The following is a 12,815-nucleotide window of genomic DNA, read 5'->3' as shown; positions in this document are numbered from 1 at the left end:
TAAAAACAAATACTGAACTATTTTAGTAACTTTATCCTTGACTTCTATCCCAAACAAAGAATTGCTGCTATATTAAAGATACATTACTCACAGCCTCTGAGTTATCAATAAATGGATCTGTCTCATCATAGCCAAAGCCTATATCAATTAAATCTTGTAGCCGATCCTTCCGGTGTTTACGGGGTTTCCCACCCTGCAAAAAACAGATACGTTAGACTGGTATCAATACTCGTGCTGTTTCCATAAACTTAAAAAACACCTGTCAGAAGAATTCCAAATAATTTCTGTAGATAATCCCCCCCTCCAAGAGGTTGAATTTAAGTCCCCCCATGCTTTGAATGTTAAATTGTGCTTAGGGCCTTGCTCTCAAAGAGTAGAATATGAAAGGGAGGGAACAAAGTAACTTTATAGTGAAAAACCTGGCCAACATGACCCCAGCCAGGTGATCAAGTTCAACATCAACAGGATAAATCATGTTGATAGCGTGTCCTTGATATGATGCAACAGCCCTTGATATGATGCAATAAAAATGGCACCTTTGTGATCTTCTCTCAAAAGCCTATAACCCCAGTTAACGAAAAACATCAAACAATCTAAACCATGAAGAAAACAATAGGCAAACTAAACTGAGGGACGTTATACAAATAACTGACCAGTATTCCTTAAAGCTATGAAGATAATTAAAAAGAAGGAAAAATCTGAAAAACTGTCATAGTCTAGGTTAATCTAAGGAGACATAAAAACTAAAAGTGATAGAGTATCCTGGATGGGGTCCAGTAACCAAAAAAGGCATTAGGGGTAAACTAGTAAAATCTGAATAAAACATGGAGTTTAATTAATTGTAATATAACAATGTTGGTTTGTTAGCTGTAACAAATCTACTATACAAACCTAAGATGTCATAGGAGAGAGTGGGTGAGAATTATATGGGAAGTCTCTGTATTATCTGTGTAACTTTTCTCTAAATACAAACTATTCACAAATTTTTTTAAACACCACAGAATTACACACATTAGACATATAAGAAAATGAAACATGAGTGCATGCAAAAACTGGTATATCTGAATAAGATCTGAAGTTAGGTTAACTGTATCTAGTCTCCCAGTCTTGGTAACTATAGTTATGTAAGATATTACCAATGTCAATCTCCTAGTCTTGGTAACTATAGTTATGTAAGATATTACCACTGGGAGAAACTGGGTGATTGCTACAAGGAGACCTCTCTGTACTATGTGTGCAACTTCGTGTGAGTCTATAATCTCTTTAAATAAAAAGTATTTTAGGGGCACTTGGCTGGCTCAGTCAGTAGAATGTGTGACTCTTGGTCTCAGGATCATGGGTTCCAGACCCACACCGTGTGTAGAGATTACTTAAATAAATAAAAACTAAAAAAAAAAAAAGAAAAAGAAAAAGAAAAAAAAGTTTTTTAAAAAGAAAAACAACAACTTGGGGTGCCTGGGCGGTTCAGTTGGTTAAGGGTCCAACTCTTGATCTTGGCTCAGGTCTTGATCTCACCATCGTGAGTTAGAGCCTTCCATTGGGTTCCACGCTGGGCATGGAGCCTACTTAAAAAAACAAATAAATAAGGGTGCCTGGGTGGCTCAGTTAGTTAAATGTTCGACTCTTGCTTTTGGTTTTTTGTGTTTGTTTTTTTTTTTTTAAAGATTTCATTTATTTATTTGACAGAGAGAGACAGCGAGAGAGGGAACACAAGCAGGGGGAGTAGGAGTGGGAGAAGCAGGCTTCCCGGCGAGCAGGGAGCCCGATGCGGGGCTCGATCCCAGGACCCTGGGATCATGACCTGAGCTGAAGGCACACACTTAACGACTGAGCCACCCAGGCGCCCCTCGACTCTTGCTTTTGGCTCAGGTCATGATCTCATGGGTCATGGAACTGAGTCCTGTGACCGGCTGTGCATTCAGCGCGTGTCTGATGATTCTCTCTCTCTGTCCCTCCCACCCCCACACTCTCTCAAATAAATAAATAAATAAATAAATAAAATAACAACAAAACAAATAAAAAAAAACCTGTTAGTGTACATTCCATTATTCATGTCATACTTTTTTTTTTTTTAAGATTTTATTTATTTATTTGAGAGAGAGAGTGCAAGTGGGAGAACACAAGCAGGGAGAGCAGCAGAGGGAGAGAGAGAAGCAGACTCCCCACTGAACAGGAAGCCCCATGCGGGGCTCCATCCAGGACCCCGGGTTCATGACCTGAGCCCAAGGCAGACGCTTAATGGACTGAGCCACCCAGGCGCCCTTATTCATTTAAGAAGTCTTTATTATAGTTATAAAGAACTTACTCTATCTTAGGTATAAATGTTACATGTATGCTAAAAATTATATATAAGCTTGTTGTAAGTAGTTTAAGTGAGCAGGACACCTACTAATGTTGTAGCACTACTAAAACAAGTGTTTAGTTCAGTCCCTAAGATTCATTTTAGATATTCAAATATACTCACTCGAATTTACCTATACTTTCTAAGCATCTTCCTAACACCTCCTGACCCCTGATTTTTTTTTAGCACAGGAATGGGCCATGGGGAAGAAGATGTTCAGAAAGAAGACAGAAAACAGTAAGCGGTAAGTATTCTGCCTACCAACATGCCACCATTGAACCAGAGTAAGTCTAGCAGAAAGCATGGGATGCAAGATGTGAATCTCTTATTTAGTTTCAATTCTCAGTGTGTAATCTTTCAACGTAAAGTGAGTCTAATGGTGAAAGATGGGTAAGTTTTGTGCAACATGGACCTTAAATAAAAACAAACTGCTCTATCTTATTTCTATACAAAGAAAGAAACTGTTCCAGTGTTTGATGAAAAAAGTGGTTATGTTGGACCTGCTGAGAGATGTCACCAATATGGTGCCATCCCTTTCTAAATAATTTATAAAAGTAATTATGACTAAATGTTATATTTGCATTACACTGAGATGTTAAAAAGCTAACCCCCATAAGCTATGACTTCACTGTATGCTTTTTTGGGGGACAAAACAACACACACCATTACCACCAAGAAAATCATCATGGTGTGAGATAAAGTAGTGGTTCCCATATTTTTAGATTTTACAAGTTAGGTAAATTTCAAAAACAATTTTGAAGACTGACACAACCCTTAATTTTGCTAAGTAGGGCTATTAAAGACATAATCTCACAACAACAATCCTTCTCAAGAAATACTCCTTGGCAACCTTAAACACATACACACATATGTAACATCTATACATATATACACATATACACATGTGTGATTACATGCAATACACATAAGAAATTGTTCTTATTTTTTCCATTTGCCAGGTCTGCAAACTGGAACCCTTACAACTAGGTTATAGAACTACAGTTAGAATCAGAAGTTAAAAAAACAAAAAAACCCAACAAAACCCCAAATCAGAAGTCAGGTGACAAAAAGAGGTATTTCTAGGATAGGAGTTATCCTGTTGAGAAAAGTCATATGCAAGCAATTAAGTACACGAGGGGCTGTTTCACCCAAAAACTAGAGAGCGAACTCTAAAAATATAAAAACCCAAAGATATATGAAAACTAATATAAAAATATCTTAGTACATGAAAAAACATAAAAACAAATGAAGAATGCTAGCCCTGTCACATATTAAATATATTTAAAGTTATGGGAGTTAGCAACATAAAAAAAAAGCCATATATGAAAAACCCACAGCTATCATCATCCTCAGTGAGTAAAAATGGAGAGCTTTTTCTGTATAATCAGGAACAAGACAAGGAAATCCACTCTCACCACTTTTATTCAACACAGTACTAGAAGTCCTAGCCACAGCAATCAGACAAGAAAAAGGAATAAAAGGCATCCAAATTGGTAAGGAAAAAGTAAAACTTTCATTATTTGTAGATGACATGATACCTTATACAGAAAACCCTGAAGATTACCAAAAACATACTAGAACTAACAAACGAATTCAGTAAGGTCTCAGGAAATAAAATCAATTTACAGAGATCTATTGCATTTTTTCCCTTTTTAAAGATTTATTTATTTGAGAGAAAGACAGGGACAGAAAGAAACAGGGCACAACTGGGGGGAGGGGCAAAGGGAGAGAATCTTCAATTCTTCAATCCCCACTGAGCACAGAGTCTGACATGGGGCTTGATCTCATGACCCATGAGATCACAACCTGAGCTGAAACCAAGAGTTGGACACTTAACTGACTGAGCGACCCATGCACCCCAATTTACTGCACTTCTATATGCTAAAAATGAAGCAGCGGAAAGAGAAATTAAGAAAACAATCTCCTTTACAACTGCACCAAAAATAATAAAATATCAAGGATTAAACTTAACCAAGGAAGTGAAAGACCTGTACTCTGAAAACTATAAAATACTGATGAAAGAAACTGAAGATGACACAAATGGAAAGATATGCCATGCTCACGAACTGGAAGAACAAATACTGTTAAAATGTCTATACTACCCAAAACAATATATAGATCTAATGTAAATTCTATCAAAACACCAACAGCATTTTTCACAAAACCAGAACAAACAATCCTAAAATTTGTATGGAACCACAAAAGACCCCAAATAGCCACAGCAAACTTGAAAAACAAAGCTGGCGGTATCACAATCCCAGATTTCAAGTTATATTACAAAGCTGTAGCAATCAAAACAGTGCGGTACTGGCACAAAAATAGACACGCAGATGAATGGGACAGGATAGAAAGCCCAGGAAAAAAACCCATGATTATATGGTCAATTAATCTTCAACAAAGGAGGCAAGAATATATAGAGGGACAGTCCCTTCAACAAATGGTGCTGGGAAAACTGGACAGCAACATGCAAAAGAATGAAACTGGACCACTTTCTTACACCACACACAAACATCCAAAATGGATTAAAGACCTCAATGTTGAGACCTGAAACCATAAACATACTAGAAGAGATCACAGGCAATAATCTCTCAGACATCAGCCATTGCAGCATTTTTCTAGATGTGTCTCCCAAGGCAAGAAAAACAAAAGCAAAAATAAACTATTGGGACTATATCAAAATGAAAAGCTTCTGCACAGCCAAGGAAACAATCAACAAAACAAAAAGACAACCTACTGAATGGGAGAAGATATTTGCAAGTGACATATCCAGTAAGGGGTTAGCATCCAAAACGCATAAAGAACTTATACAACTTGACACCAAAAAAAACCCAAATAATCTGCTTGAAAAATGGGCTGAAGGGGCGCCTGGGTGGCGCAGTCATTAAGCTTCTGCCTTCGGCTCAGGGCGTGATCCCGGCGTTCTGGGATCGAGCCCCACATCAGGCTCCTCCGCTAAGAGCCTGCTTCTTCCTCTCCCACTCCCCCTGCCTGTGTTCCCTCTCTCACTGGCTGTCTCTCTCTGTCAAATAAATAAATAAAACCTAAAAAAAAAAAAAAAAGAAAAAAGAAAAAAGGAAAAATGGGCTGAAGACACGAACAGACATTTCTTCAATGAAGACACACAGACGGCCAACAGACATGAAAAGATGCTCAACATCACACATCTTCAGGGAAATGCAAATCAAAACCACAATGAGATATCACCTCATGCCTGTCAGAATGGCTAAAATCAAAAACACAAAAAACAACTGTTGGCAAGGGTATGGAGAAAAAGGAACACTTGTGCACTGTTGGTGGGAATGCAAACTGGTACAGCCACTGTGGAAGGAGGTTCCTCAAAAAATTAAAAACAGAATTACCATGTGATGCAGTAATTCCACTACTGGGTATTTACCTGAAGAACATGAAAACAGTAATTCAAAAAGATATATGCACCCCCATGTTTATTGCAGCATTATTTACAATAGCCAAATTATGGAAGCTACCCAAAGGTCCATCAGTAGATGAATGGATAAAGAAGATGTAGTGTATACACACACAGAGGAATATTATTCACCCATAAAAAGCACGAAATCTTGTTATTTGCAACAACATGGATGAATCTAGAGAGTAAAATGTTAAGTGAAGTTAAGTCAGAGAAAGACAAATACCATATGATTTCACGCATACGTGAATTTAAGAAACAACAGAAATGGGGCGCCTGGGTGGCTCAGTTGTTTAGCGTCTGCCTTCGGCCCAGGGCGTGATCTCAGGGTCCTGGAATCGAACCCCGCATCGGGCTCCCTGCTCCGCTGGGAGCCTGCTTCTTCCTCTCCCACTCCCCCATTTGTGTTCCCTTTCTCGTTGGCTGTGTCTCTCTGTCAAATAAATAAATAAATCTTAAAAAAAAAGAAAAAGAAAAAGAAAAGAAACAACAGAAATGAACAAAGAGGAAAAAAGCGACAAACCAAAAATCAGATTTCTTTTTTTTTAAAGATTTTATTTATTTATTTGACTGAGAGAGACAGCCAGCGAGAGAGGGAACACAAGCAGGGGGAGTGGGAGAGGAAGAAGCAGGCTCCCAGCGGAGGAGCCTGATGTGGGGCTCGATCCCAGAACGCCGGGATCACGCCCTGAGCCGAAGGCAGACGCTAAACCGCTGTGCCACCCAGGCGCCCCCAGACTTTTAACTATAGTGAACAAACTGATAGTTACCAGAGGAGAGGTAGGGAGGGGGGAATGAAATAGGTGAAGGGGATTAAGAGTACACTTATCTTGATAAGCACTGAATAATATACAGAATTGCTGAATCGTTATACTGTACACCTGAAACTAAGAGAAACACGATATGTTAACTATACAGGAATTAAAATTTAAAAATTAAATTAAATTAAAAATAAATAAAGTTCTGGGAGTTATTATTAAAAATAAATAAAGTCCTGGAATAGAAGAATAAACATAAACAGACAACAATGTTCAAGAATTTAACATGAGAAAGGCAACATTACAATTCAGTGGAGAGTACGTCATAGATCAAATAAATGGAATTAAAGATACTTATATCATCTATCAAATTTTAAACTTTTTAAATTCTGGGAAAATGGAGAAGAAACAGGACTGCTCAAGCAGTGCTGGTAACAGTATACCATGAAACTTCTGGAAAGCAATCTGAAAGAATCTGCCAAGAATTCTGCCATACTTTCACACGGTCTTCTTTTGCTTCTTCTTTATTTTCCAAACTTTCTATGAAGTATTAATGTCATAACGGAAATACACTAAAATAATTTTTAAAACACTTTATTTGACCTGATAATTCTATGTAAGCTTATTTCGAACCACTACTTAGATTCAAGAATATCTGTTAAGAACTTACGCTATAGAAAGTAATATGTTGGGGTGCCTAGCTGGCTTAGTTGGAAGAGTATGTGGCTCTTGATCATGGGGTCATGAGTTCGAGCTTCATGTTGGGTGCAGAAATTACTTAAATAAAATTTTTTAAAGAGAAAGTAATATATTAAATATCAGAAAGAATTTAAATTTAAGAGAAAAAGACGCAGGAAGCAAGCCATAAGAGACTCTTAACGACAGAGAACAAACTAAGGGTTGATGGGCAGGATGGGCTAAAGGGTGATGGGCATTATGGAGGGCACCTGTTATATTAACACTGGCTGTTGTATGTAAATGATGAATTACTAAATTCTACTCCTGAAACCAATATTACACTATGTTAACTAACTAGAATTTAAACAAAAGTTTGAAAAAGAAAAATGAAATAAAATAGTGTTAATAGAAAAAAAGAATTTAAGTATGAAAAGTCCTGTCCTGAAGAAACTTAAAAGATGACAATCTACTCAACAAATTAACTAAGTACCTACCAAGTGCCAGTCTTCATGGATTTTATAGTATTGTAGACAGGAGAAAGATTATACAAATAATTACAGTAATGATAAATAGTAGAAAGGAAAATACAGGTGGTACTAGACCTTTTTAACAGAGGACTTAACCAAGGCTTTCCTGAGACGTTTATGCCCAAAGACGAGTGGAAGTAATCACTTGTGGAAGCCACTGAAAGGATTAGAACAGGGAAGTAACCTGACAAGATTAGTGCTTAACAAAATCATTCCTGCTATTGTGGTGGGGGATGAACACAGACAGGGAGATCAGTTAGGAAGGGAGAAAATTCAGAGATCTGCAAGAAAGTCCTAAGTTACTGGGGGCACAGAAGATATATTCAAGTACCAATGCTGCTGCTGCTGCTGCTAGCTACTACTCTCTGAGGGCTAATTTTGCATTAGCACCTATTCTTTTTTTTCTTAAGATTTTATTAATTTATTTGAGAGAGAGAGTGTGTGCACAAATGGGGGGAGAGGGAGAAGCAGGCTCCCCGCTGAGCCAGGAGCCCAACACAGGGGTTCGATCCCAGGACCCTGGGATCATGACCTGAGCCTAAGGCAGACGCTTAACCCACTGAGCCACCCAGGCACTCCACATTAACACCTATTCTAACTGTAACTACCTATTATTTCATAATTGACAAATGCGAAAAGCTAAAGCTTGGACATGGCAAATAAGCTGTCTAAGATCACAGGGAAAGTAATTGAGCCAATCTTCAAGCTCATGATTAGCTGACTTCAAAGTGTCATTCTATTAAAAGTTCTATAAAAGAAGGGTGCTTGGGTGGATCAGTCGGTTGAGTGCGGTTGAGTGCTGGACTCTTGATTTCTGCTCAGGTCATGATCTCAGGGTCGTGAAGCACTCAGCAGGGAGTCTGCTTAAGATTCTCTTTCTCCCTCTGCCCACCCCCCCACCAGCACTTGTTCTCTAAATAAATAAATAATTTTTTTTTTAAGTTCTATACTAAAAGTTATAGAATCTCTGCACTCATTTCCCCACTTGGAGACATCTTAAACTCAATACCAAGAACTGAAACCAGTGTCCCCACTGTCAGTCACCTCCAAATTAGCTTCTCCCATTTGACAGTCCCACTTTATTCATTCTATTTTTCTGCCTTAAAACTCCACTGTTAGCTAAAATTTAAAGACTGATGATACTGGAGCGCCCGGGTGGCTCAGTCGTTAAGGATTTGCCTTCTGCTCAGGGCGTGATCCCAGGGTCCTGGGATAGAGCCCCGCACTGGGCTCCCTGCTCTGCTGGGAGCCTGCTTCTTCCCCTCCCATACCCCCTGCTTGTGTTCATTCTCTCGCTGGCTGGCTCTCTCTCTCTCTGTCAAATAAATAAATAAATCTTAAAAAAAAAAAAAGACCGATGATACTAAATGTTAACAAGGATATGGAGCTAATAAGCTCTCCTACATGACTGGTGCAAAAATGATATATAGCCACTCTGAAAAACAGTTTGCCAGCTTCTTATAAAGCTAAACATACACTTCCCATATGACCTAACAATCCCACTCTTACTATTTAGTCAAGAAAAATGACAACATGTGTTCACATTTAGACCTATATGCTAATGTTCACAGCACCTTTATTCATAGCAGCCAAAAACCAGAAACAACCCAATGCCCATCATCCAGTGAATGGATAAACTGGGATACACCCACATAAAAGGATTACTATGTACCAACACAAGAGAAGGAACTGCTGATAACATGCAACTCATGAATTAATTCATGTTAACTGAAAGGGGCCAGACATAAAAGACTTTAAGACTCCCATTTACAGAAAACTCTAGAAATGGCAAAACAAAAACAAACAAAAAACCTACATGGACACGAAGTAGATCTGAGATTGCCAGGGACTAAGGCTAAAGGGACAGGATTACTTGTAGAGAGGTAAAAGGGAACTTTCTGGGAAGATGAAATTGTTCTATATGTTTGAGGTAGTGGTTATATGACTGTGTGATTTGTCAAAATCCATAAAATTGTACGATTAAAATGAATTAATTGTACGTACTTAAATTATCTTTCAATAGTGCTGATTTTTAGAACCTCCTCATGATGATTCCTACTTTAACTCTCTCACCACAAACCTCTGTTCATGTGAATATTCACATCTACAATTTCCATTCCACCTGCCATTGCTATAATGTCGGCCATTGTTTTCACTTAAATGTGATGTGTTAATTAGCCTCTCTTCCCTCATTTATCCTAACTTATCCTTCATATCATCTAATTAATATTTCTAAAATACCATTTCATATCATTTCCCTGCTCAAACTGCTTCAGAAGCATCTCAGCTATTATAAAATAAATCCAAAACCCTTAATATGGAATTAATTAAATGCCTTCTACATGCTGATTTAAACTACCTTTCCAACTTTTTCTTATCATTTTCCAACTTGGACACTTTGATCCATTCAATCTATCTGTCCACTTTTCTCCGAAACACACTTAAGCTTATCTTTTTTCTGCCTTCCCCTTATTGGGAATAATCTCTTACTCCTCTCTGAATTCTCCCACCCTCTCCAGCCAGTAAGTTTAAAATTTTTTCTCCTCGATGCTTTCTACTTAAAATCAAAATGATCTTTTTCTGTTCTCCTAACATATTTTTTGTCTAGGCACAGCTAGCTGCCTGTAAGACTTACCTAGGGAAAACTAAAATGTAAACAGGTTCTGTCAGAATGGGCACATTCACACATATGCAGAAGTACAAATAACTTAATGCATAACTAGAGAGATTTAGGAACACTTAAGTCTAGTCAAGGTGATCAGCAGTTACCACAGGAAAGTACAGCTGTTATTAATAGTTATGAGTCATAATCTAATATATGCAATAAAATGGCTAATTAAGTAAATGTAAATCAATGACAGTAAACAAAATGGCTAAACCTTTACTTAACGGTCATAGTATTAATCTGAGTAATAATCCTTCTCAACAAAGGATCTTACAAGTCTAAGATCTTCACCAAGCATCCTATCAATTATAGCATCATAACAATAATGAAGGCATAAATCACATATTCTATGATACATGCATTCAACATTAACAGCCATTTTAAAATAATGTGGTAGAATTATGTTTAATGCAGTAGAAGAATATTTAATAATATAGAAGGTAACAAAAGCATTTACCAAATGCTATGTATAGTTCAGGCTATTCACAGAAAAGGTAATATTCACTAAGCATTTGACAGTGTTCAACTTAACTGGTAATTGTGGAGATGACATTAAAATAACAAGATCTTACTTTTTTAATTCTCATATAAACAATAAGATCTCATTTATGAGAAACACAACACAGCAATATACGCCTACAGATGTATATTAAACGTTCAAAGAATTCTAACAAGGAGATCACCATGGTTATTACCAATAGGGAAGGGATATAACTGGAGGCAGTGGTGAAGAAAGATTTTGGCTTAATATGTATTCTTCGAACTTTTTTTCCTTTGGTAGGAACTGGAAAACCTGCTGGACAAATTGCAAAGGAGCTGTAACACTTTGAATTTGTTTTTAATAACAGGCACGTATCCATGTGTTACTTGGATGATTAAAAGGAATTTTTTAAAGTGCAAGAGAGCACATTCATAAGCATACAGTCATCTTCAAAAGCCCTGAAAGGATGCACATCCAACTACGAACAGTGGTTATGCCTGGCAGTGGGGTTACAGATGATTAGGAGATTTTTATTTTATTCTGTTTATCTGTATTTATATATTCTTTTACAGTGAACAAGATCTTTGAAATATGTAAATGCTTACATAAATACATCTCTAGGAAAAGAAACTCCAATGGTGGTTATCTCTGAGGAGGGAACTGGTTAGCTGGGAGTCAGGAATAGGAGAGAGATTTACTTTACATCATATTCCCTTTGTATCTTTCGAGTTTTTCTTAAGTATATGTATGACCTATTCAAGAATTTTATTTTCTTAGGTCTGGACCACCAAATATTCAATACCATTTGTGTTTTCACTCCGTATACGGTTCTGCTTCCTAGTCCCATTGTGGGGAAAGTGCTTTGGACAAGCTGTATTTGACACACTCATGCCCAAGTAGCTCTTTCCTAATTTCCTCCCCAATAGCCAGGGTTAAATAGCCTTTCCTCTACCTACCAATGGCTTTCTGCCAAAGCATTTACTGTCAGGCACACCACAGTTCCTTCCTTCATCACAGAGGCCACCAGAGTATAGTTTTCTGGCCTCAATTTACTTTTCCTCATCTCCTGGCCTTCCCTTGGCTCGCCCTTTCTGCCTCACCTCTTCTTTTCTATTCTCCACCCTGTAGTTCTCTAGTTCCCCAATTACGCTCAAGTCCAGTGATATGCAAATGGTATAAACTGAACCAAATGTTGGAGAGTTGCCAAAAAGACTATTCACAAATATTAAAATTTCACCTAAAGGAACTCAACATAGATTGGCAAAGGATTATATTAGAGTGTCCTCCCCACTAGGCCTTTTTTGAACTGGTCTCTTTTCCAGCAGCCTTAGCAAGGAGACTCCCTGCAGTAGTATCAGTCTTATTTGATAAATTCCCTGGACTGCTGCAGCTGCTGATGTTTCACAGTTTACACAATAAATGCCTCTGATAAAAACACAAAGTTTACCTTCCAAACTAAGAAAAGAAAACCTTGAGTTTTGCTACACCTAAAATGAAGAACCCCCTTTAAATCTATTTCCCTAGGGTACTGGTTTACTATGACTCAGAAGAAAATGACTTACTGAATCATTAGTACCTGTTTAACCTGATAATCAGTGTTTCAAGCCAATGCTGTCTGATTACACTATAAACACTAAGCTGGAAAACAAACAAGGGGCGCCTGGGTGGCTCAGTCAGCTGGGCATCTGACTCTTGGTTTTGGCTCAGGTCATGATTTCACAGGTCATGAGATCGAGCCCTATTGGCCCTGTGCTCAGTGGGAGTCCACTTGAGCATTCTCTTCCTCTCCCCACCCACTGCTTGCTCTCTCTCAAATAAATCAATTTTAAAAAGAAAAAAAGAAAGAAAAGAAAAGAAACAAGATGTTCTTAGTACAGGACCCCCTTCCCCAGTTGCCTCCAGGTAATAAGAAACCTAACTAATAAGCAATGTCCACTGATC

The 12,815-nt window shown here is 37.8% G+C and overlaps 1 protein-coding gene across 4 annotated transcripts in view; it reads right to left on the bottom strand.

Moving 5' to 3' along the window:
* Window positions 1-12,815, bottom strand: part of UBN2 (ubinuclein 2) — a 75,610-nt gene that overhangs the window by 49,632 nt on the left and 13,163 nt on the right. For 3 of the 4 annotated variants that reach the window (XM_026511869.4, XM_044388643.3, XM_026511875.4), the window contains exon 3: window positions 92-193. The exons of the other annotated variant lie outside the window; for it this stretch is intronic. In XM_026511869.4, the coding sequence (XP_026367654.2) occupies window positions 92-193 (102 nt within the window). The remainder of the gene's footprint in view (window positions 1-91; window positions 194-12,815) is intronic. 4 annotated transcript variants of the gene reach the window in all.

This window comes from Ursus arctos, unplaced genomic scaffold (genome assembly GCF_023065955.2).
Source record: "Ursus arctos isolate Adak ecotype North America unplaced genomic scaffold, UrsArc2.0 scaffold_3, whole genome shotgun sequence".
NCBI classification, from domain to species: Eukaryota; Metazoa; Chordata; class Mammalia; order Carnivora; family Ursidae; genus Ursus; species Ursus arctos.
Note: the sequence above shows the minus strand (reverse complement) of the source record. Positions and strands in the feature narration are given on the sequence as shown.